Genomic DNA, 25,936 nt, shown 5'->3' on the forward strand with positions numbered 1-25,936 from the left:
ACACAGATGGCTACATTCTTGTCATGGGCAGATCAAGGCCCATGATGAGTTCTGCCACTTGAAGATCTTTGGTATGGAAAGGTCACCCTTGATGGTGAGATGCCACTGTGCATCTCTCAGAATGGCCAACCCAGAGAGCACTGACACCACAAATACTAGCAAAGATGTGGAATCGGAGCAATGCTCCTTGTCACTGGTGGGATGTACTGTGGGGACTCTGGAAGACACATTCCCATAAACCCAACACAATCCTATCCTGTGATCTGGCAATCAACTTTCTGGCTTTTACTCAATGGCACTGAAAATATTATGTCCACACAAAAATCCACATATGGGTGCTATGACTGAATTGCTCCTAACTGACCAAACTTGGAAGCAACCAAGATGTCCTTTAGTAATGAGTGGGTAAATTGTGTTCTATACAGACAATGGCTACCAAACCAAGAGAAGACAGAAGAGAGCAGAACACATGTTAGCACAGTGACGTAACGTTTTAGGGCAGTGAAAATAATTTGTATGTTAGTTTAGAATGAATGAGGTGCTGGGTTCAATGTCTACCACTGCCAGGAAAAGCAAGATGTTCAAATCAAAGACATACGCTTATGTAGGCTTGCCTAAACACAGAATGTGTGCCACTGGCTTGAACCCTAACAGAATCTCTGGGCTTTGGATGAACATGAGTCAGGGGCAGATTCTCAGGTATAGTGGAGGGGGCTGTGGTGGAGGCTGGGCAAGAGTGTGGGGAGGCTAAATCTCATGGCTGTGTCCCTGAAAGGCGCAGCTTCAGGCTCATGGACATCCCTTCCCCCAGTTAAATACTCTGAGGCACTTCCAAGTCAATAGCCCCAGTTTGTTTGTCTCACAGAGGGAGACGGACTCAGATGGAGCGAGTGATTTGTCTGAGGTGGCTTTGCTGGTCATTTGTATGCTATGGAGATGAGGGGCTAGCAATCACAAGAGGCTGGGAGTGGGACTAACGATAGGGGGAACAAGTGAGATCCTGGAGGGATGGGTGCAGAACTGTGGAACTGAGAGAGACACTAGCAATGTGCAGCCACCTAGCTGGAAAGTTACATCCAGCAAAGTTGCTAAAAGTGGAGATTCCAGTTTAGGGAATCTAAGACTTTTAAGTACTTTTAAAAAAAATGTATGTGTATCATCCCAGCACTTGGAGGGAAGAGGGTAGTGAATTGAAGGCCACAGCTACACGGTGAGACCCTATGTCCCCAAACCAACCAAACCAACTGACCAAAACAAAACCGGGAGGGCAGATAGCTTAGTCAGTAATGAACTCTCTGTGCAAGCTTGGGACCCGAGTTCAGGTCCCCAGCACCCATGCATGTAGAATGTCCCTCTGCGGGGAGATGGAAACAAATGCATCCCTGCGTTTGCTGCTAGGCAACCAGCTGAATCTGTAGGCTCTAGCTTCAATGAGAGACCCTGTCCACCCCGTCCCCTCTCCCCATAAAAGGTGGAGTGTGAATGAGGAATGAGGGAAACAGCTGATATTGACCTTTGACTTCCATATGCATACATGTGTACATACATATACACAAACACAGACAGACAGACAGACAGACAGACAGACACACACACACACACACACACACACACACCCCACAGGGCAGAAAAATCCTCTGATAACTGCAATGAGCAGCAAGAAGTAAGAAGCAGTGTAGGAAGCCTGATAGGTGATAACCCCAGAACCATGTCCATGAGCACTGGATCTGACACACAGTGCGGCCACATTGTCATTCTTTGTGTGGATAAGACATATGTTCCCAGAGCTTGCCTCCTGAATTCTTCGAGTATAGAATGACCACTGGATGAGCACCATCTATATGGGGGGTAGGTCTTTTAATTTTATCTTTCCTGTCTATACCTCTGTCTCTCAGAGCAACATCTACTCTTACACAGGGGAAACCCGCTGCTGTAAATTGAAGCCAGCATGTGGTGTTGCAGTATTGCTTGAAAAACCAGGCTTATGGATGAGTCTGCCTAGAATTGAGTCATTCCTTTTCCGGTTTTTACAGTCTCTAATCCAGAGAAGGCATGGCTGCAGCACACTTGGTCTTTCTAGCCACAAATCCTTTGTTTGTCTGAGCCAGATCCAGAGCTGCCTGGGGCCATTGGGCATCAGCTTTGACTCATGGGGACTGTTGTGTAGCTATTTCCTCCAAGATTAAACATTTCATCTTAGAGGAAATCTTAAGATACAGGATATTCTATGGGGAGGTGGAACATTTCCTCTTGCACAGAAACTCTTTAAGATCAGAAAGCAAACATCGGAAACACTTCAGGAAGTCCCTAAAACCAAACAGACTCGCTGGGCCCCCTCACTTCCCAGACTTATATAAGAATGAAGACTGCTGAGCAATGACCAGCACACCTGCCTAGAAGAGGCTCAAGCCTGGAAAAGGCTCTGACCTCTTTCAGCTGTCTGCAGGCTGTGCAGTGTGCTCCAGGTTTCCAGCCTTCGTGAGCTGTCACCCATGCTGTGTTGCGCTATGGTGATTGCAGCTGCCTTGGAGTATTTCTGCTCCCTATAACTGTACAAGTAACTGAGGACACTCATTGGATCACCAGTTGGGCATTAGTGGTATCCTCAGTCAGTCATGGGTTTCCTATCTGGGGTAAGTAGGTTCAGATCTCCCAGGTGTATTACCACACAGTAGGAACTGTAGGCTTACAGGAGCAGTTGGTGCCATGGCTGGAATGGCCTCCAGCCACTGCCTGGTCCATAGCACCAGGCCACAGTGATGAACTCTGGGATTATACTACTCCCTCCAATCTCAGGCTGGCTTTCCCTTTAGGTCCCTCCCAGTGTGCCTATCAAGAACAGAAGTGCTTAACACTGCCAACTGACTGGTTCCCTGAAAGGAACCCAGTTTTCTCCATACTCCCAAGAGCTGTTAGCCCCTAGCAATGTTAGCCCCTGGCAAGGATCCTGGGCTATATGTCTGGTACAGCCCAGACAGCTGGTGAAGATGCCAAGGTTCTCAGACAGAGAGGAGTCAGCTGGGCTGAGAGCTTTAATCAAGGAGGGTCCTTGACAGCAGTGCCACCAAGCCACATCCTGTCTTCTGTAGACTTCCCACTGAGATCCCGAGACCACAGCACACAGCCCTGACAGAGCTCTGTGGAGACATCTGATATGGCACCAAACTGCCAGCACCCGATTTTAGGGAGGAGAGTGTCACTAGGGAGGACTGTGTCATAGAAAAAATAATGACCAGGAGCTGAGGCTCTATGCACAGCCATCTGCCCTCTGCCAGCCTAAGTCTCCTCATCTGCAATATGGGAGTCATCATCACCTTGCCCTAGAGGGCAGGATCCTTAGGAGGGAGGGGCATGGCCGAGCTTGAGGGGGAGAGAGCTTAGGGATCTTCAGAGCACTTGATGGGACAGCCAGGCTGACCTTTTGTACTCTTTAGACCAGTGGTTCTCAACATGTGGTTCTTGACTCCTTGGGGAATAAAATGACCCTTTCACAGGGGCCACCTAGGACCATCAGAAAAACAGAGATATTTTACATTGCGATTCATAACAGTAGCAAAATTACAGTTATGAAGTAGCAACAAAAATAATTTTCTGGTGGGGGTCACCACAACATGAGGGTCACAGCATTTGGAAGGCTGAGAACCACTGCTTTAGACCAAGCTCCGTGAGTTTCAGATCTCGGAGGTTCTCTACCAGCAGTTCCTACGTGACTCTGGGAAGTGATGCCTGTAAAAGAAATGATGTCTGAGGCAGGGAAGTGATGCCTGTAAAAGAAATGATGTCTGAGGCAGTGGCTAGGACTTTGGGATTCAGCCCCTTTCTCCTCTCTCTTTAATTTAAATTTCTTTTTCTTCTTTTTATTTTTTTGAAAAGGCAGGGTCTCATCCCAGGCAAGCCTTGACTTTGCTGTGTAACAGAGGACGGCTTTACCCTTCTGCTGGCCTTGGCTCCATCTTCCTGGTGCTGGGATCAACAAAAGCACATCACCTGGTTCTGTGGTTCTAGGGTGGAATCCAGGGCTTCGTGCATGCTGAGCAGGTACTGTCCCTCTCACTGAGCCACGCCCCCACTCCAGTCGTGATCTGAACCATCTTTTGTCATCTTGGAGATGCTTTGAACCCTGGAATGGGCCTCAGTTTCCCCTTCTACACAATAAAGAGACTAGGAGCAGCGGTGTCTCGAAGGACTTTTTAGGTTCCCATAGCCAAAGATGCTGTTTGAGCAGGCACCCCTGAATCACCCCAGGGTTTCTCACTCACTAGGAGCCCTGTCATTGCTCTGTAAAGGAGTCTCCCAACAAGAGCCTGTTGAGGGCTTGGCAGAGAGTGGTTCCCACTGGAGGTCAAGGTCCCTTTGGTCCTTACCAAGGGCCTTGCCTGGGAACGCACGCCTGGCTCGGATCACCTCCAAACACTTCCAGCTCCTTTCTGTTCAGGGCTTTACCGCTCACAGTGCCAGTTCACACACTCACCGGGAGGTATTGGGGCTAGGGGTGGGGTTGTCCTTATTTTACTTCCGGGAATTGGAACCACAGCTCAGAGCAGTGAGGGAGGCCTTTCTAGGTTCTCACAGGCAACCGCTGAGCGACCGCTGGGTAGAGAAAGAGATCTTCGGAATGGGCAGTGGAAGCCAAGCTGATGATGCCCATCCCCGTCCCTTTCAAACCCTGCTAGAGCCCAGGACACAGCTCCGCTTGAGGCTTGGTGGCTCACCAGACTCTCGGGTGTAACCCTCCCTGACCCATGGCCCATAGGGTGCTTCTAAGCCTCCTTGTGATTTGATCAGAAAGAGACTCCAAGTGGGAAGAGAAAAGGAGGTGGAGGAGATGCTAGAAAAAGAAAGGGGCAGACTACCACTCTACAGTGAGCACTACCAGCCTCTGTTGGTGAGGAGGTGCCCAGGTGGGAATGTAGGTCATCCTGAAAGTGGCCCCACTGTTTTGGAAGTCAGTTCCTTTCAGAAAGATATTGACAATAGGCATACCTAGGCCTGAGTGGAAGCTGTGAGGCACAAGACTGTGAACATCTCACCCCCAGGGGTCTAGTTACATGAGCTACAATGTACCCATGTGCTTGCAGAACCCTATTAAACAGAGGTCCTATCAAGGTCTCCTGGATCTGTTGCAGAGCAAATGAAAAGCAAAACTATTCATTTCATATATAGTATGAAGTCTCTGGGGCTTAAATGGATCTGTTGAGAAGCGTTCTAGACGGTTGAATGCTCAACTAAACACCCCTGTGGGAGAGAAAGTCAGAATGGGGGCTTAGGAGTAAAGGGAGCAGAGGAAGCGGTGTAAAGGGTGGGTGGAGAACAAGAGAGGATGAGCAGGGCGAGACAGACTAAGGGGACAGTTCTGGAAAGGAAGATGGTGAGGGAAGGAGGGTCGGGGTGGTTATTGGAGCAAGATACAATGACACAGAATATAAATGTCATAGTAAACAATCCCACTTAAAACGTGGTCTGGAAGTACCTCAGAGAAGCGCTGCACGTCCTGCGTGAGTGTGCCCACACGCCGCCAGCGGAAGTGCTTCAGAAGTTTCAGGATGGCTGGGTTCACCGCGTTGTCTGAGGGCACCGTCCGGAAGAAATACGGGTACTTCTTCTTATCCGCAAGAACAGGCGTGGTGGCGGCGAAGGAAAGCTGAGAAAACGAGAGAGAGGACACTTTTTATTAGAGCCATGCACACGGGTCTTTACAGGCAGGCATTTCTCTCTTGGGACAAATCATTTTGTTTATTTTAATTATGTGAACTCTGTGTGTGTCTTTGCGTAGGTGGGCATATGGGTGCAGGTGCCTGAGGAGGCCAGAAGAGGGCTTCGGATGCTCTGAGCTGGAGTTACAGGCAGATGTTGAGCTGGGAACCAAACTGCTCCTCTTAAAGAGAACTTGGAAAGAATGTAAGATAGGAAGGGGTCAGTCGGGCAGTGAGCTACACCTCCCCAAAGGAATGGGACCATCAGTACTGTGACCTGTTTCATTCCAGAACTTTCTCTGTGATCAGTGTTTTTGTTTGTTTGTTTTTATTTTTGTTTGTTTGTTTTAATCACAATGTTCTTTGCACACAAATAAACGGTTTCCCATGTAAGGAAGGGACCTTCCAGTCTGAAATTCTTTGTTGCATTATATTATTAACATTATCATCTAGCATACGAACACACCAGCTTTTGGGGGGTCAACTTTGATTTGGGGACTTTAAAATTGTTTAATTTGCCATGTTGTTTGCTGCATTAGTTGCCATTGTCATGTGAGTATTTTGGTGCATAGTGTTTCCCCTCTATATTTGAGAATATTTCCACAAGACAGTCCTGTGGTGTAAATGTTTTCAGGTAATGGCCTGGACACGTGGCACAACTGGTCGAATGCTTGTCTGGCATCCAAGAAGCTACGGCTTGCATCCCCAGAAATATACAAACGGCAGTCTGCCTGCACTCCGGAGGTGGAGGATCTGAAGTTCAAGGTTATCCTCAGCTATGTAATGACTCTGAGACCAGCCTGGGCTACCTGAGATTCTGTCTCAAAAATAAAATAAAATAAAGGCTGCAAACCTTTAATATCTTTATATATAAATACTTTAAAAAGATTCCATCCACTTTGCATATATGCTAGTCAGAGATAATTAAAGGTCCAATCTCACCACAATCTCGTCAGCAGGGAAGACACACCAATTTTCTATGTAATTTTATAATGAGCTATCACAGAACTGGGATCTGTTACATTCATGGTTACATATACTGTTGAGTTTTTTTCCACGGGTGGTTCCTAAGGAGTGGGTCCTATTTTAGGAAGTGTTTTTGCACGCCTTCATCTATGAGTAAGGATGCTGGTCCTCTTAAATTGATTTTAAAGGAGGCATTTAAAATGTACAGCCTTCACACGCAGGCTACCTTGGTAGCCGCAAGCCTCATGTTGCTTGTCCTTACACGTGGTATTTTAATTTACACCCGCAGTCAATCTGTCCATCCTTCCCCGTATTATTTCTTTGTTTTCTTTTAAGTGCCAGTAAGTTGTTAAATTGGATTTTAATTATCTGTCCAGCTTAAATGTCACCGCTTCCTAAGGCTCCCTCTGATCTCTGCTCTCTTCCCCTCAGCCTCATCCTCCAAAGGAAACAGCAACCTTTTTGATCCTTGCAGGGAGATGGTGGGAAAGCAGTACCTGGCTGCACTTCTCATTTGCATTTATCTCCGGGGGACAGAGACTATGCCTCCTCCGAGGTCTGAGAGCAGTCTGTAGTTCCTCTCTGGATGGAGAGAGCTGTTAACCTTTGCCCCTTAACCTTCCCTGTCTGTCTGCAAAGGAAGTGATCTTCCATATGAAGGAAGTGATTGAGGCCCTGATTCTCCATTTATTAATAGTTTGTGCTTTGTCTTTTGGTGTCACACATGGTCTTTCACCACATAGAAATGGGTTTGGGGCAATGAGATGGCTCAATGAGTAGAGGTGCATGCCGCCAAGCTGGACAAAGCTCCATCTCTAGGACCCACAGGCTAGAAGAAGAGAACTCTTAATCCTGTACATACATGTGCCTACACACACACATACACACACACACACACACACACACACGAACATACACATACATACAAACATACATAAACACACACACACAAACATACACACACATACACAAACACACACATGAATACACACACACATGAACATACATACACATGCACACACACACCCACACACACTCACAAACAACACACACGTGCCCGCAAATACATGTGCACGTATATACAAATTTCATAAAGTTTTTTAAAGGGAAAAATTTTTGAGCTATGGTTGAAATTCTTTTTTTCCCCATTTACTTTTTCAGATTTTGTGTGCTATTTAGAAAGGACTCTTCTACTCTGAGAGAATTTCTGTATGGCTGCTCCCTCCCTCCCTTCCTCCTTCCCTTGCTCCCTTCCTCCTTCTCCCTTCTCTTCCTCCCTCTCTTCTTCCTTTCCTCCCTCCCTCCCTTCCTCTCTCCCTTCCTCCTTCCTTCACTCCCTTCTTCCCTCCCTTCCTTCCTCCTCCCCTCCCTTCCTCTTTTCGTTTTATTTATTCTTTGATACAGAGAAGGAAGGCTGAAGCCAGCTTGCTTGTCGCTGATGCCTTCTCCTGCGCCTTCATGTGCTGTAGTGGTAGCGCCTATTCTGATCTATGTGAGCCTAGTCCAGTGCCCCAAGGGACAACGGCGAGGACCCCTGAGCCATGATTTAAAGTCTTTACTGCTGCCTTTACCAACTCTCCGTAGGGTTCCAGGGCAGGGGGTGGAGATCTGTCCTTCTGATGGTCTGGATCAGAGAGCACACAGTTACTCCCTAAGGCCTCTGGATGTCCTATATCCACTCTGCAGCACCTATAGACCCTATCCATTGGGGGTGATTATGCAGTAACCCAATGGTCTCTATGTGGAGTTAGCCCCTAGGGAAACCAACTTCTAAGGTCTCTCTGGTGGTTCAAATAGGAGTGGCCACAATAGGCTCATAGATTTGAATGCTTGGTCACCAGGGAGAAGCACTATTAGGAGGCATGGCCTTGTTGGAGTAGGTTTGTCTGTGTTGAAAGAAGTGTGTCACTGGGGGGTAGGCTTTGAGGTTCCAGAAGCTCCAGCCAGGCCCAGTGTCTGTCTCTTCCTGCTGCTTGCTGATCAGGATGTAGAACTCTCAGCTACCTCTCCAGCACTATGTCTGCCTGCAGGCTGCCATGTTACCCACCACGATGGCAATGACCTAAACCTCCAAACCGTAAGGCACTCCTGTGAATGCTTTCCTTTATAAAAGTTGTCATGGTCATGGTGTCTCTCCACAACAATAGAAACCCTAACTAAGTTGGTGCCAAAGATGTTCTTAGATTGATGAGGATAAAGGATATATAACCATTTTAAAAATCGTAGGGATGCTCAGAACCAGAGGGAAGAATCTACATGGCGTGGAATTCCAGCTAGACACATGGAAGCATCCGCATTCTCTGGGCTGACCACACTGAAAGACTGGCGGCGTCAGAAGCAGTGAGACTCTCTGTATTGGGAGATATACACACAGAGGTGGGACTGAGCCATGAGGACCGAGGGAACCTGCTGTCCACGGACCCTTCCAAACACTGCAGGAAAGTTTTGTATGGGTGTTTCAATACACGCAGATACACACATTTTTTTTTTTCTGAAAACAAAACAAAACAAGAGTCCATGGCTTTATCAGATTCACAAAGAGTGCCCTACAATCCAAACAAGATCTGTACACCTGCTTGCCAGTGGCACATTCACATGTGGGTCCCACAGGGACCCCAAGAAACAGCAGCTATGTCTGTCCAATGTAGTACTCAGAACTTTTAAGATTAGAATGATATGGTGAGCCTCCTCTTCTCACCAGCTAAGAAGCTATTAGAAAAGTTTGGGAGGCAGAGGCAGGCAGATTTCTGGGGTCGAGGCCAGCCTGGTCTACAGAGTGAGCTCCAGGACAGCCAGAGCTATACAGAGAAACCCTGTCTCGAAAAAAAAAAGAAAGAAAGAAAGAAAGAAAAGTCTTCAAGTGACTATCTCAGGCCTGGGGCATTATGCATGCCCACCAAATTCCCCAGAGGTACACTTTGGGAAATACCAGTTTTCTGACGTGATCTCTGATTTGTGCTCTCTCGGGTGCTTTCCCGTTACTGTCCCATTAGTTCCAGGTCCACAATTAATTGTTGCTCGAACAATCTCCTATGTTTGCCCTGTAGGTAATTACAGTGGTTACTGTTCAGTGAATAAATGGTCCATTGTGTTTACAATGGGCTCGCAGTACAATATGTGCCCCAGGTCTAAATCATGTTGGGTGCAAAATATTAACTGGCGATGACATTTTCTGCACCATTTGAGATAATACATACTTTGATTAGATTGCTTTACTGTTTCTTGGGCTTTAGTCTCCTAATACTTTCTTCCATGAGAAGACTGTAGGTGTCTAATAGTCCCACAGAATTTCAGAACTGAGCAAGTCTGAGAAGTCACCTTTGCAGTTCTTTATCCTGGCTGTATACCGAGCAACTTGGTTCAAACCAACTAAATCAGATTTTCTGGGCAGAGGCTTAGCAGTACTAGCATTTAAAACTTGGCAGGTTTAGGGAACAAGGGGCTACTGTAGAGATGGCTCAGCAGTTAAGAGCACTTGTTGCTTTTGCAGAGGGGTAGGATTCTGAGCACCCACATAGTGGCTCACACCTATCTCTAACACCAGTTCCAGAGTTCTGATGCCCTCTTCTGACCTCTACAGGTACTGCACACATGTGGTGCACACACATTCATGCTGGTAAAACACCCATATACATATAATTAAAAAAAAAAACTTAAAAAAAAAAAACTGGAGGGCTGGTGAGATGGCTCAGTGGGTAAGAGCACTGACTGCTCTTCCAAAGGTTCTGAGTTCAAATCCCAGCAACCACATGGTGGCTCACAACCACTCAAAATGAGATCTGATGCCCTCTGCTGGTGCATCAGAAATCAGCTACAGTGTACTTATGTATAATAATAAATAAATCTTTGGGCCAGAGCAAGCAGGGACTGAATGAGCGGAGCTGACCGAGCAAAGTTGACTAGAGCAAGCAGAGGTCCTAAAAATTCAATCCCCAACAACCACATGAAGGCTCACAACCATCTGTACAGCTAGCTACAGTGTATTCACATATGTAAAATAAATAAATAAATCTTTAAAAAAAAAAACTGGAAAGAGGATACCCAGAGAGGGCTGAGACCTCCCCCCCCCAATGTGCCCCACACCATGGTCATGAATAAGCAGATTGTTTGCAGAAATGATAAAATCCTGAGACATCCATCAAAACCAAGGAAAGATGGAAGCAGAACTTGAATTCAGGTCCAAAGGAGACTCGCTTGGCTTGATGCTGTCCATGGGGGGATCTCCAGACCTTCCCCAGCATCTGGCGATCCTGGGTTTCTGGCATTAGCACCCTAACTTGAAGGCCTACACTTCTGGGCCCCCTGCCTTATTTCACACAACCGAATTAGTTTCTGAACAGTCAATGATGGAAGCTTCCAACTAATCCCAAACCACAGACTTATTGAAGAGAGGATTTTAAATTTTAATTTATAGTTTTGTTTCATCTAGTTTTGCTGCAACTGTTTTGAGAATTTTGGCCTGTATAGTACCTGCTTTGGGAGCATGTGGAAATCTGGTTTGGTGGCCTTTTATAGAATCAACTTTTGTAAAAGTTCCACAGAGGCAGGGAAAATGATTCAATCTCTAGATGTAAGGTGCAGAATTCTTTATTAGCTTACTAATGCATAATAGATACAACCGCCTAATTACATTACTATTGTGTGCTTCATGCCTTTGTTTACTTGATCTATCAAAGGCCGAGGGGCTGTTACACTTCTCTCTTTTATCTCCGAGCAGCTCGTGCATTTCAGCAGGTTTGGTTCTGTTGCCTTTGAATTTATGTTGTTTCGAGCATAAACGTTCATCACAATTGTGTCTTTATTTTTCAGCCATGCGTATCCTTGCCTAGTGTGAACAGCAGGTACTTAATAGATATTCACGGACTGCACTGAGAACTGAAATATTTATGAAGGCAAAATAAAGCTCTGTCATTTACAGCTTCTTGTGCTGTATCTTGCTTGATAGTAATAACATTGCCCCTATTAACTTATGGCTCATGTTTGCTCATCATGGCTTTGAGCCCCTTTTATTTATACTCTACCAAGATTATCATATCTATCTATGTATATCACATAGATAAATGATAGACAGACAGACAGATAGGCAGACAGACAGATAGGCAGGCAGACAGATGGATGGGCAGATAGATGTTTCCAGGAAGCACCACGTGGCTAGATGTATAAACATATACAGGTATTACTGTAATAGGCACTTGATCATGCATTACTTGTCTCATTGCCTCTCTTGCTCTTTTTATGTTCCATTTCATTTTCTGGGGCTCTATTTAGAGTACAGCTCTGGTCTCATTGCTTTTGTGGTTGTATGAATTTACCTTTCTCCAGGTATCAGCCTGAAGGAGCACCTCTTGATATCCTGAAGGAAGAAAGATGCTCTAACCTTGCTGACATGGCTTAACCCCGTGTTTCCTTGACACAAGGCTGAACATCTGGGTAGAAAATTCTTGGCCAATAACTTCTCTTTGAAAGTGCAGAATGAGGCAGAGAAGGAAACTGGAGCAAACCTGATCATTCTTCATTTGTGGGTGCCTGGCTTTCTTTGCCTGTGGGTCTGAAAGATTGTTTTTCTTTGTTCTTGGAATTTAAACACTTTGCCAGCAAAGATCCGGGTGTGGCAGTCTTAGTTTGATGTGGGATATAAGAAATTCTTCAATTGATACATTTGTCTTCAAAACATACAAATATAAGTATACTATATTTTAAATATTTTATATTGTATGTAGTTTTGTGCACCATATTCTATTATATATTATGAGCATTATATACATATGAACATATGTATATGACACATATATCACATTATGTCTGCCTCTTATATAATATCCATCTACATCCCTGCCTTTTCCCTGGAACCTCTAGTCACCTGAGCCATCTTTGTATTCTCTAAATTTTTATCTGTTCTGTTTTCTCTTGTGGTTTCAGTTCTTGGTCTTCGTCCTTGGTGTTGTGGAAGAACTTATTCTATCTGTATTTTGTTTGTGATACAGGATAACGCTGGCCCCGAACTCCCGATCCTCTTGCCTCAGCCTCCCAATGTGCTGAGTGATTTAACCTATAGTCTTATTACAGGATCTGTGCATATTAATATTGACTATTTTCTGGTACTACAGCTATGTCATCCTTGCCTCAGCCTCTGGTGACCACTGACTTGTTTCCTGGCAAAGGCTGAGCCTCTAACTCTCTACTTCCCATTACTCTATGATGAGCATAGAGAATAATAATAGTGCCCACCTTGTACAGCCATCCTGGGGATCAGCTGGGTGATCAACTGGGATCACCTGGCACAGACAGTTGGGGACACTGGAGTGTCTGCCCTTGCAGTGTATTGTGGGATCTGGACAGGAAGAGCATGGTCTTGCGATCTGAAGCCTTGCCTTTGCTCTGGCTTCACGGTGGTTATTCAGTGGCACACAACCATGTAAACTGAAGTCTTGATGCTGGGATTCTAGGAGAGTCTGCCATTGCTCCAGCCAGGGAGACACTCAGGTATCGAGCTAGGAAGAAGTGCAAGGAATGAAGGCTGCATCTGGCAAACAGATTCCAGCAGAACACGTCCCAACTATCATTTAAACTATCAAGACATGGTAGAGAACACACAGAGAGAGACATACATACACATACACAAATGCATACATACAAGAGTACACATATACATATATACATACACAAATAAACAATCACACCCACACAGAGGCATAAATACATATACATACACAAATACATACAGTCAGACACATTACATACATACATACATACATACATACACATGTGAGAGAGAGAGAGAGAGAGAGAGAGAGAGAGAGAGAGAGAGAGAGAGAGAGAGAGAGAGCCCTGGTCGCTTCAGGGCTTGTTACCATTCTGGACATTAGAAAGCATCTAGATTAAAAAAATCCTAAACTTGCCTCATAAAATAACAATTTCCTTGAAGATCAACAAATGTTTCCTCTCTTCCCTATAATCTGAGTTAGAGACCCCCTCAGTAACATGGTTTCTCTACTTTAAGTGGCCCAATACCAGGTAATTAAGTGGCTTTTCCCATTCATTATCACATGTCCTTCTGAATTCAAATAGATAATAAAGGCCTAGAAAAGTGATGGAGAGTGGGTACTGCATTCTGGGAAATGGGATTTTTATGATCTGGAAAAAGCAATCTTTATAGCAGTGCAAGATGGGAACTAAACACCTTATGTTGATCCAAAGTAATAGAAATTTAGATATGGAGTGTAGACAATGATGTCACCTTAGTACTGTAGATCAGCACAAGATGAACATCAATTAGGCACCAAAAGCTTTTCTAATCCTTTCCCTTCAGATTCCTAAGGAACATTCCTAGGTCAAATGTAAATAGACATCAAATAAATTGCCAGGACCCCCATGAGCTGTCTCTCCAAATGAGTCGAATCTGGAAAGTGTAGCCCTGCTTTAGAAGTAGCAGGTATTTTCCAAATGGCGGTACTGGGCCCATGTATCATAAACTGCATAAGGTCAGGAAGCAAAATGTGGAGCTGCTCTGAGTTATTTTTGTTTTTTATTTTCTGCAGCCCAGCGTAGAGCCTTGAGCAGAGGTAGGCGGCCACCTAGGACTTGCCCCTTCCTGGAGATGTGATGGAAGTTGGCAGAGAAAACATGCTCTAGGGTTACCTAGAGGGGAGCTTATCTCTCAGCTACAGAAGTTTCTGCAGAGGGTGTGGATCGTTCTGGTAAATTCTGGGGCGTATACACCTAACTATGGAAGTGGCGTGGAGGGAGGCTGGGAGTGTTCTCTCCAGTGGGAGCTGTCTGGCAGTAGAATGCCTCTGGAGAGTTTAGGGTCTGGCGCGGAGCTGGTCACTGCTTCAGCAGTGAGACCCCGAGTGGAGGCAGAAGTGGAGAGTGAGGAAACCTCAAGGACACTTAAGAAACCAGAAGACTGGAGCTCCCCACCCCAGAGGACAGAAGGACGAATCATCAGACTTGAGAGACTGCTGCCTTCCTCATCTCTGAAATGATGGACTGGACCAGAGATTTCAAAGGTTCCTGGCAACCAAAGAAATTGATGAAGGAGCTTGTGGTTTGAAAGGGGAGGGTGTTTTTTTTTTTTTTTTTTTTACCTGATTTAGTTAGACAGTTGCCTTGCACCTCACTCCTCTGTGGATAAATACATCTCCCAATCTCACTGTCTTTATTAGATTCCAAGCCACTGACAAATTCTGGTCTGAATACAATTCCTTTTTCACCTGGTCTGGGGCACCTGCACTGAGTTCCGCAGATGTAAACCACCCCTGGAGGGGTTGGGGTGAGCAGGGGTGGCCACAGTTGCTAAGAGCTTTGGGAGGCAACTTGCGCCAGGTGGGAGGGGAAGCATGATGGAGGCTTGCTCTTTTCTCTGCTAGGTTTAATCTTTCCCTGTGGGTTTGCTGACTGTAATTAAATGAGAGAGGTGTTTGTCATCCTGGGTCCCTTTCAGCCAAGCTGAATGCAACACAACTTTCTCAGGAAGCTTCTGACAAAACAGTGTTTGTGACTGGTGCCAGGACACATACAAAGACGCCGGGCGTGTGCACTGGGAACTCAGGGCCACTCAGGGGCTGTGCCAGGCTTCGGCTGCCCTCGAGCCCAGGGCCAAGGCTGTTTGGAAACTAAGTGCTTCAATTTCAATGTCGTGAGATTCATGTGGTACAGAGTGGCTGCAAAGTGTCCCCGAGTTAATGAGGGAGAATGAATGTCTGGCACGCTGGTGCATTCTGCTTGAGACCAGGTTCCCACAGAGGCCTTTGGGGTACCATGCACGTGTATTAAATCCGAGTCGGAAGTGGCCTGGGCTAGAGCCACCTACGGGGCCACATTCCTCCTGCCTGCTAATGGGGCTGTGTTTTCATCAATAAGAAAGTCCCAACCATTCAACATATGCGTCTCACCTTCATTGCCATTCCTCCCCGCGCCCCACCCCCACCCTGTGGGAACTCAGAACAATTAGAAAGGGAGGCAGAAGAGGCGCACTTGTCTTTGTTTCCTCTTGGAGAAACAGGTTTGAGTATCGAGTGGACTGCGTGAGAGAATGAGGCTGGGCGTTGCATTTCGGTGCTTTGAGAACGTGGAGTTATCTCTTGAGGAAGGACTGGGTGTGCATTCTCACTGAAAACGCAGAGCAACCCCGGGGAGGCAGCTGCGCATGCACACTGAAGTCTTTGGATGCGGAGACTGAGTTCATAGAGGTTTTGCCACTTCACGTGGTCACTCAGCAAGCAGAGCAGGCTCGAGAGACTCGGCAGTTCCCACAGTCCCACCTCACAGACTGCCATTATACTTCCTGTGACCTAAAAACTTTCCTCAATACATTTGCTTCTTCATAATTGGTGTGTGTTCATGTGTGTGTGCATACATGCATGGCCATGTGAACACATGTGCCTGGTCCTGTGGAGGCCAGAGGCTAATGTCAAGCATCTTTTCCAATTAATTTCCTTATTGTATGAGACAAGGTTTCTCACTGAACCTGGAGCTGCTGACTCAGTAGGGCTGGCTGGCCAGCAAAGTCACAAGGGTCCTGCTGTCTCCCTCTACCCCCGTCTCTTGGGTTATAGATGCGGGCTTGGCGTGGCTTTCATACAGGCACAGGGGATTGAACTCAGATCCTCATTCCATGTATGCCAAGCTCTTAACTGACTGGACAATCCCCCCACACTCTCTTCAGTCTAGTTTTGATCTTTACAAATTTCACAGTCTAGGTGGAATTGACTCGGATCCTCTGGTTTTATGGATGGTGAAACAGAAGCTCGGAGAGTTAGCTTGACTTGGACAAAGTCACATGTCCCCTCCCCAGGGACTGGGCCAGGGCTCTGTATTTTTGTTCTTAGAATATGGTTCTTCCTTTTGTGTACCAGGATGCTTTGCAGGGAGGCCTCTGCATGGGAAATGAGGACTCACTGGACAACTTAAAGAAGACAATGAGATTTCCTTAGAAAATATGACACGGCACCAATGCTTTGTGTGTGTTTCAATTCAATGGTAGGAAACATTTTTTTTTTTTTTTAAATTGAACCCAGGGCCTCATACATGTTAGGCAGCTACTCTACCACTGAGTTTCCTCCTTAGCTTTCCATTGCTTTTTTTTTTTTTTTTTTTTTTTTTTTTTTAAAGATTCTTAAAGGGCCCCATGGAAACCTCCAAACCACCCAGCCTATTTCCAAGTTTACTGTTTCCTTTCTATAACCTGATGGTATGGTCTATTACTGAAGACATCACCTATGAAACTCATGACCATGGAAAAGTCGAGCTGGTGCCTACCTAAGCCTTTCTCCTGCTGACTGGTGTTCATGAGACTGGAAGGGACTCTGCAGCCTACAGAGCGAGGTGAACACTAACCCAGCCATGAACCCTTCCATCTGCAATGGTGACCTGCAAGATCATTAGTGTAATAGTGGCACAAAGCTTGCAGGAGCAACCAGCACCTGACTGGATTCAGGCCACTCCATGAGACGGAACTCATTCTTGATATTGCTTGACTGACCAAGAACCTGAGGCTGGATAGGCCAGGGTCCTTAGGGGAAACCTAAATATCACTGTTCTGTTAATGGAATGCAGCAATAAAATGATTTCTAACAACATTCTGTTCTACCAGTCTCCTAGATCAAGGTCTTACCCAGCCGTTCTCTGAGACACATCCTCATTACTAGGTGATACCCGAGGCCATAGAATGAAGCAAGAGTGAGAGACCTTGGAGTACTCCATTCTAGAGGGGATGTCTCCATCAAGTCTCTCCCTGCAGGGCTCAGGGAACCCCACAAAAGAGGATGGAGAAGTAATGTAGAGCCAGAGGAAATGGAAGACACAAAGGAAACAAGGCCTTCCAAACACAGTAAGACCAAGACCCATTTGAAATCCCAGACACAGAGGCAGCCTGCACAGGGCCTGCATGGGTTTAGGCCCGATGGGGTCCCAGTGCTAAGGGGGAACTGGATGCAAACCCCCATCCCTAACCTAGGAGCTATCTCCAACTGATAACTGCTCACAAAGGAAAACCTAGCTTTCTCTAATGGAGTTTCACTAGCAATATAGACTATTCTTACAGTCAGTCACCATAGACCTTACAGACAGGCCCAGCAGTGATAACAAATGCAAAATGAACTCAATGACATCTTTCTGATGTCATTGTCTCAGAATGTCTTGCCATTTTATTTACTTATTTACTTATTTACCTTACAGAGCTTTTTCTTTTGTTAGTTTGTTTCATTCTATCTCAATTGAGTATATGTATATGTATGTGTATGTATATGTGTATGCATGTGTATATATATATTTGTGCTTGTATTCTAATGAGGAAAAGAAAGAAAAGGTGTGGATTTGGGTGATAAGAGAATTGGAGAGGAGTTAAGGGTGGAGGAATTGTAATCAGAATATATTGTACACACACACACATACTTGTATATGTATAGGTATAGGTATAGGTACAGGCACATGTACATGCACATGTACATATATGTATATGTATATGGTGTATATGTATATGATGTATATGTATATGGTTTTTATTTTTGGCTAGTTGGTGGTTTGTTTTATTTGGGGGGGGGTAGGAACTCACTTTGTAGACTAGGCTGACCTCTAATCACAGAGATCCACATGCCTCCTGAGTGCTGGAATTAAAGGCATCTGGCACTCTTCGCAAACATTGTAAGTACTTCTTACAAACTTTTCCTGTTGGACTGGGAGATATCGCAGTGGGTAAAGTGCCTGCTGTGTAAGCATGAGGGCCTGGGTTCAGGTCCCCAGAAAGGATGTGACACACAGCAGTAACCAGGACGCTGGGTAGGTAGAGACCGGAGGGCAGACAGTCTGGCCAATCGGTGAGCTGCAGGCTCAGTGAGAGATCCTATCTCAAAAGATGAGGCAGAGAGAGACTGAGGAAGATGCCCAATATCAACCTCTGGTCTCTGTAGGACCAGCATATAGATACATGTGGGCATGGGCACACACACACACATTTACTGTCAAGTAGAAGCTATATTCCTGAGTGCACAATATTTCAATGTATAATAATAAGGCCAATAGCCTGTCACTTGCTTTAAGAAATCGCTTTAATTTATTTATAGACAGTAAATAGTAAAGTCATTTACCTCCTGCTCTCTAAGAACCATCCCGCTCTGTGACACTCTGAGAGTCTTAAAATTTCCCTCCCTTTCTCCAACATTTTACCTTTGTTTTTTTTTTTTGTAAATAAGATCACAAAACAAACAGAGCTTTTGCCAACTCTTTTAAGTTTGTTTTAATAAAAAGGAAAATTGAGGGCATGGGGAACAGAGGCGATCCGGAGCGGGCTAGTGTGCAGAAGGGCTGAGGTCCAGGTTTCAGTGCGGGCAGGCGGGGCCTGGGCGCTGCTCTCTGTCACTTGCAGCTTGGAGCAAGTGACCTCCCTTGTGGGGGCCTCTGGAGGCAGGGTGAGCATGGTCCTGTTTCAGGAACACTACAAGAATCATGCCAGCAGCAGCAGCAGCTGCAAATGGCCTCAGTAAACCCCAGCTTCCAGACGGGATGGTCCAAGGGTCAAGCTAGGCGGGTTGGCCACTGTCTCCTTCCAATGTGTAAGGCCGCCGACCTTCCCTGCTCTCCCCCACCAGGCAGGCACAGTTCTTAATCAGCCTTAATCTAGATCCTAGCCTCGTGATGGATAAAAGGCAGGTTAATTACAAAAATAATAATGATTATATGACTCTTCTAATTGTGTACAATTAGAATGTATGTCTTTAATTTTCCTTGAAACTTCTGGTAAAGTGTTCCATTTCCCTCACAGCTGTGCAGGTGACAAACTCAGGAAATTAACAAATTGCATTGGAGGCTTCTCAGCTCCCTAGACTCCCCTACACTCTGCTCTTAGCCGATGTCTTTAGGGGTAACTGAACTCTTGTGTGATCACAGCCGGGAAGCCAATACCTTTTAATTACCACGCTGCAGAAATCGTACCTCCTCCTGTCACTTCAGCACCTCTAAATTAGTCAATAGGTTGAAATCACAGCCTCGGGACGAGAGGTGTTCAGTGTGGGTGCAGCTCGATTCTTGTAGTAGGAGAGGACGCGGTGCCGCCAGTTTCCATGAATGTACCTTGTCCTTCCAGCTCTTTAGACAAGCTCCTAAACATGTGATGAGGTCCACTCACACGCATCTCCTTCAGGGAGTCCTCCCTGCTTTCCTGGTGCTGCCCCCACCCTTACTCAGTAGGCACTGAGCAGTGGTGGGTAGTCAGGCCAACAGTTTTTTCATGCCCTGTGGGGTCTCTGAGGGTTCCCAGGGGAGGAGAGGAAAAATACTTCTGTACTTTCCACTGGACAGAAACTCACACAGAATGTAGCCATGGAGGCAAGAAAAGCTATTCCTTTGAGGAAGAGAGGGCTGGGCCTAGCTCTTTGAGACTGGCTCAAAGCTCCACATTCTTTCGAAGCTATTCCACTATTCGGAGGAATAGTTCTGAGGAGAATGAGACACACTAATCCAGAGGTCCCAGAAGGACTACAGGTCAGGGGTCATTGGGCACTTCACAGTCCAGGTCCCAACAGTACCTAGGCTCCCAAAGAAAATACCATCTAAAGGTCTAATTTAGCCCTGTGAGCCCAGCACCTCCAACAGGCAAGAGATGGCATCTCTACGGAAAACCTCTAGGCTGCCAAGGCCTGCTTCTTGTCACTTCCCAGAGATAGTGGTTGAATCAATAGAAGAGACTCAAACACTCTCCATGAACAGAGACATCATTCTTGGGGCTGGGCCTGTATGTATCCTTAGGTGGGGATGGGGATGTGAGAGTTACTGAGCCTGGTGTGGACTCTCAGCCTCCAGCCCACTGACACCTACCAGGCCTCAGCCTCCACAGGGTAAAGTCAGAGGACAGGTCCCGCCCTAACTCTGCAGGGCTGAGATCAAGGGGTAGGTTGGATGGGCAGGTATTCTACAGAGAAAAATTCTTTGTGCTACAGAAGAAAGTGAGGCCCACAGGGCTGCAAGCCCCTGTCTGCCGGATGCCATCTTGTCCCTCCTGTCAGGCCTCCCTTCTCACCCTATGACGCCCATCTACTTCACAAAGGAGATGGTGAGGTGAACAATTCCTATGAGGAAGCCTCCAGTGGCCCTCCCAAACTTCTAGGCCAGGCCAAGGGTGCCTCCAACCCCAGACCACCAAACGGCTTTACTACATGACAGTGCAGTGCAATGCACCCTTTCTACCTCAAAGACCGCAGGAGATGAGCACACCAATCGTGATGTGAGAAACACTTTTCCCTATCAAAGGTGGCTCATCTTGGGAAACTCCTGTGTGCATGACTGTTTGCTCTACCCCTGGACAGTCCTGAGACTTGAATCTATCACACCCTTCTTCTCTGTACAGACTATGAACTAGCCAATCGCATTAGATTACAACAAGGTGGAGCTCCCGTGAGACACAGTCACTACCTGGGTTAAAAGTAAAATCTAAGCAAACCCACCCGACTCAATGCCTCGCTGGCCTGGCTTGGGTCCTGGCACAACCTATTTGCATAAAGGGATGGCTTTGCTGGCTTACGTTCCCTTTGCTCAGGTGCTTCTTTGTACCACACCAAGAATATTTTTTTCCAGCAACAATTAATCCTCAAACACGTTACCAACGTAAATTCAGAAGGAGCAAATGTGTCTGTGGGTGTTTGTTTGTGTCTGTGACTCTGCATGTGTATATGTGTCTGTGTCTGCATGTCTTTGTGTGTGTGTGTGTGTGTGTGTGTGTGTGTATCTACGTGTGTCTCTTTGTGTGTGTTTGAGTGTATGTGAGAGTGTGTGTGTGTCTCTGTGTGTGTGTGTTGAGTGTGTGTATTTATGTGTGTGTCTCTGTGTGTGTATATATATGTATATGTTTATGTATGTGTCTCTTTGTGTGTGTCTGTGTGTGTTTGTGAGTCTGTATATGTATGTGTATGTTTATGTGTATGTGTGCGTGTCTCTCTCTGTGTATTTATGTGTGTTTCTATGTGGATTGTGTGGTCTCTATATGAGCGAGTGTGTGTATGTTTGTGTGCATGTCTCTTTGTGTGTGTGTGCATGCGCATGTGTATGTGTGCATGTGTGTGTGTCCCAGAGCTGAAGGTAGAATCAATAAAAGCTTTTCAGAGGAGCTTGTTCAGATAAATGTGAAAAAGTAACTTTCAACAATAAAGGAGTCAAGAAGAAATCAAAATCTCACAAAGTATTGAGTTCCTTTGTCATAGAAGGTCATCAGGATGACCACGGATGGCCAGGGTGGAAGAGAGATTCCCCAAATCCACAGGAGGGCACAACCAGTCAGTTGTATTGTAGGTGTACAGGTGACCAGGCTCCCCTCAAATCCAGGTAAACGCCGAGGTCTGCTCTACATGTTTATGAGTGTTTTCCCCTTTGACTGCGTTTCCCTTCTCACGTGAGTAAATGAAGCACGTCCCCCATTCAAGCCATTCAAATAAAACAGTGAGTTCACTTAATTGAAAATAATACACAAGCTCATAATACAACTGGGATATTTTGACAAAATTGAAAAAGTGACTTGTGACAAAGCCTGGGGAGCGCAGGGTTCGAATCTCATAGAAGAGTGTGACCAGAACACAGGAACACCCCTGAACCCCCCAAAACCAAACCAAACCAAAACCAAAACCAAAAAACCTCTTTATCCACCAAGTCTTAATGTGAAACTAAACAATTATGGAATGAACTTGGCTTTTACCTGTGTCCTGGAGATGAGCACTATAGAAGAAACTAGAAGAATCAGCATGTCTATCTAGGGAAAGGCAGTAGCAGAAACAACAGAAGCAGCCTAATAAATGGGGCTGCCAGTTTCAACAATATGTGGACATTCTTGTGCTAAGTAAACCCCTTACCTCAACTCAAATCTAACTGGGGGTCCTCTATTCTCTATGCTAACTATAAATATCTCTTCACTCCAAGCATAATAAATAGATTTGAGCACTGGTCTGCTTGTCTGCTGAGGGATGGAGGTTTAGGGAGTAAAGAATGAGTGTGCCATAATCAGCTAGTTATGTCTGCATTGGCACAGACAGAGGAAACATTGCCACAGGCTCCATTTATCCATGTAACATCTTAGGCTCTTCCTACTTTTCATATTATATTTTCAGGACCAGAAAGAAGAACTTGCCCAGGCTCAACCCCAAGTTCATGGCTGGGTTGGATAAAGTCTATATTCATTCTCCTTGTGGCCTGCAGAAAACCAAAGCAGATTGTCACCCATGCCATGATTATGTGATTCCAGAAAATCCTTGTCCAGCATGACTACCCACAGCAACAGCCAGGGCACACACAACCTGGCTGAACACCACCTGAACCAATTCATCCAAATGACTGCATGTGGATGTCCTGGAATGCCAGGGATAGAAACAAAACCCACTTGCAGTAAGGGTGTGTAGATGTCACTGTGATAGTCACACTCTGAGACCAGAGGCATTGTGGCTGGAGATAGAAATGTGGTTGTTGATAGAAATGAAAAACAAGAACCATGCCATACCACAAAGCAAGCATTTCACTCAGAGTTCATTCAAATGAACAGATTTGAACTGACTGTGATTGTTTTCTTAATCTTTCCCTTTCTTCTTCCCTCATTCTGGGTCCCGGGTTTCCTTATTGTTCCAAAGAGGAGCCTGCGCGGGGTAGTTTTAATTTCAGATCCAAGACTTCGTGATTTTATAATTAACTCTGTGTTTAATTTACAAAGCAAAGAGAAAGCCTTTCTTTAGGCAAGAAAAGGAAAATGGCTGGAGAAGAGCGCCAGCGCCAGAAGGGCTTTCCACCAGCTCAATCACAAAGACGTGTGTTTACCCTAATTGTTTTATAGCCCCATTTAGATATTAGCCTTTTACTTTCTGCTCTTTTTAATCAAGTGCATTCATTAGTTTTCTCATCCACTCAGCGAAGCTTTATAGTCTCGAGGAAGTATAGATGTTCTCCTTTGACCCAGAAATTCCACTTCTAGGAAGTACATTGGCGTAAATGGAACACATGACCAGCGTTAGTCCAGAAGCCTAGAGCTGGTCCAGGCATCCGTCATCAGGGCTGTGTGGACTCTGGCGCAGCCATGCTGAGAACTGCTATGCATCTCTGGGAAGAACAAGGAATGTCACTCTGTAGTGATGAAACTGTGAGCTCAAGAGAGTTTGGTGAAAGAGGAACACCAGCAGGGGCAGCTCGCTATGCGGGGGGTGTGCCCTTTCACGGAAGAAAGAAGAGGAAGAGGCAAACACATATCAGCAGGAAAGAAGCTGGAAAAATAAATATTAACCTTTCTTTGAAAAGGTCAGCTATAAGGATGACACAGGCAGCATGGCAGAACCTGGGTAAGAGCCAGGAGCTTGCCAGTGTGCCGTTGGTTCCATGGGATTTTCACTCTAGAACCAGACAAAAGTTGTCTCTATTTGAAAAGGTGAAATTGTTCAGCTAGAAGGGATTGATCAACCCCTGGAGTCTAGAAACACAACAAAGCAGCCCTGGGAGTAGATGAGTGCTTACAGAACGTGCATGCCATTTCCGGTTCTCGAGTACGTTGAAATTAGCTTACAGATATCAGGACAGCTCCCTCCTAGAGGACAGAGTGCTACTCTCTTACAGCACTGCAGTGCCTTTACTACACATGTGAAAAGGACGTTTGTAATCATTTAACATGGGATCCACATATCAATTCTGTGATTTCCCCTAAAAGTCCCTTCTTGTTTTCCAAATCCAGGGTTGGAGCTACACTCACACTGCTCACTGGTATTTTGCACACTATTTTAGTCTTTTCTGTCTAGAACGCTCTCCTGCCTTTTTGTGGATCCTGTTGTTTTCCATGACATCGATTGCTTTGATGAATACAGGCTGGGTGAGTTGTAGAATGTCCCTCATGCTCAGCTTAGATGCTTTTATTACATTGTAAAGTTCTGTCTTCAAGCTCAGCTCCCTGGGAAAACCCTTAGGAGTAGTGAACCCCAGTAGCAAGGGTGAGTATGCCCAGGTCTCAGGAATTGGCTCCAAAATATCTCCCACTAGGAAGAATTGGGGCTGCCTGAAGAAATACTTATTTTTAAATTACAGAACTGCAAGGTCTATTGGGGAACGTGGCAAGGATGTCTGGTTAGCAAGGCCCTGGGTGCTCGCTCACTGCCCCCCTCCCTGTGTATGTGTGTGTGTCTGTCTGTCTCTGTCTTTCTCCTTGTGTCTCTGTCACTGTCTCTGTCTGTCTCTCTGTGTGTCTGTGTCTCTGTGTCTCTCTGTGTCTCTGTCACTGTCTCTGTCTGTCTGTCTGTCTGTCTGTCTTTCCATGTGTGAGTGTATGTCTCTGTGTCTCTGTGTTTGTGTCTCTGTGTCTCTCTCTGACTCTGACTCTGTCTCTCTCCCTATCTCATTCTGTGTGTGTCTCTGTGTCTCTCTCTGTCTCTGTCACTCTCTGTCTGTCTGTCTCTCTTACACACACACACACACACACACACACACACATACACACACACATACACACACACACACACACACACACACACACACACAGAGGAAGGAAAAGGGTGGGGAGCGCTTTTGCTGATTAAAGAAGCCTGAAGTGTCAAAACAAGACTCTGGCTCTTGTATCCTTGATCCCCCTCTTCACCTATAAATAAATGGCAATGCAGACATTTTGAGGACAAGAGGGAAATCAGAATATAGACCATCTATTATGTAATGTGACTGTGGCACCAAATTGTTTCGGTCGTGATGAGCCTATTATTATTATGTAAGAGAATACAACCGTTCTTAGGGGATTCCTGTTACTGTATTGGAATGAGACATTATGTCTTCAAACTGCTCAAAAAAAAAATAAGTGGCTATATCTGGGTGGGTATGAGAGGAGATGTAGAGTGTGTGTGTGTGTGTGTGTGTGTGTCTGTGTGGTATACATGTGACACAGGTGAAAGGGGATAAGGCATGTGGAACAAGATTAGCAAGTGCAAACAACTTTTGGAGTAGGGTAAAGGGCATCTGATATTCATTGGACTTTTGGGGGAGAGAATTTGGGGAAAATGTAAATAATGCAGCATACACCCTCCACAGTAGAGATGACTGCCACAGATGGAGTGCACACAATCACAAGTTCCTAATGCTATTTACACAAGAGAGTAAGGCTACCAAGAAATCCTAAGAGAAGCACAGCGGCTCCTGGGGGGCTTCTTGGATCACATGCAGACCCTGGGCTCCCAGCTTTGCAGAGGGAGCTGATGTCACCAAGCAGGATGAACACTGAGGTGGCTTAAACTAGAATGACCGCCGGGGTGGCAGGGATGGGTGGGGCGGGCTATGGATGTGTTTGT

The 25,936-nt window shown here is 45.7% G+C and overlaps 1 protein-coding gene and 1 long non-coding RNA gene across 2 annotated transcripts in view; one reads left to right on the forward strand and one right to left on the reverse strand.

The window, feature by feature from the left end:
* The window catches only part of Gabbr2 (gamma-aminobutyric acid type B receptor subunit 2), a 339,297-nt gene that overhangs the window by 184,008 nt on the left and 129,353 nt on the right, over positions 1–25,936 (reverse strand). Inside the window, exon 3 of the mRNA XM_031377342.1 lies at positions 5,471–5,641. Within this exon, the coding sequence (XP_031233202.1) occupies positions 5,471–5,641 (171 nt within the window). The remainder of the gene's footprint in view (positions 1–5,470; positions 5,642–25,936) is intronic.
* LOC116095977 lies at positions 14,437–17,239 on the forward strand. The gene is made up of 2 exons (XR_004120786.1): positions 14,437–16,640; positions 16,773–17,239. It is a non-coding gene; the product is annotated as an uncharacterized LOC116095977 (long non-coding RNA).

Source organism: Mastomys coucha, unplaced genomic scaffold (genome assembly GCF_008632895.1).
Source record: "Mastomys coucha isolate ucsf_1 unplaced genomic scaffold, UCSF_Mcou_1 pScaffold18, whole genome shotgun sequence".
Taxonomy (NCBI): Eukaryota; Metazoa; Chordata; class Mammalia; order Rodentia; family Muridae; genus Mastomys; species Mastomys coucha.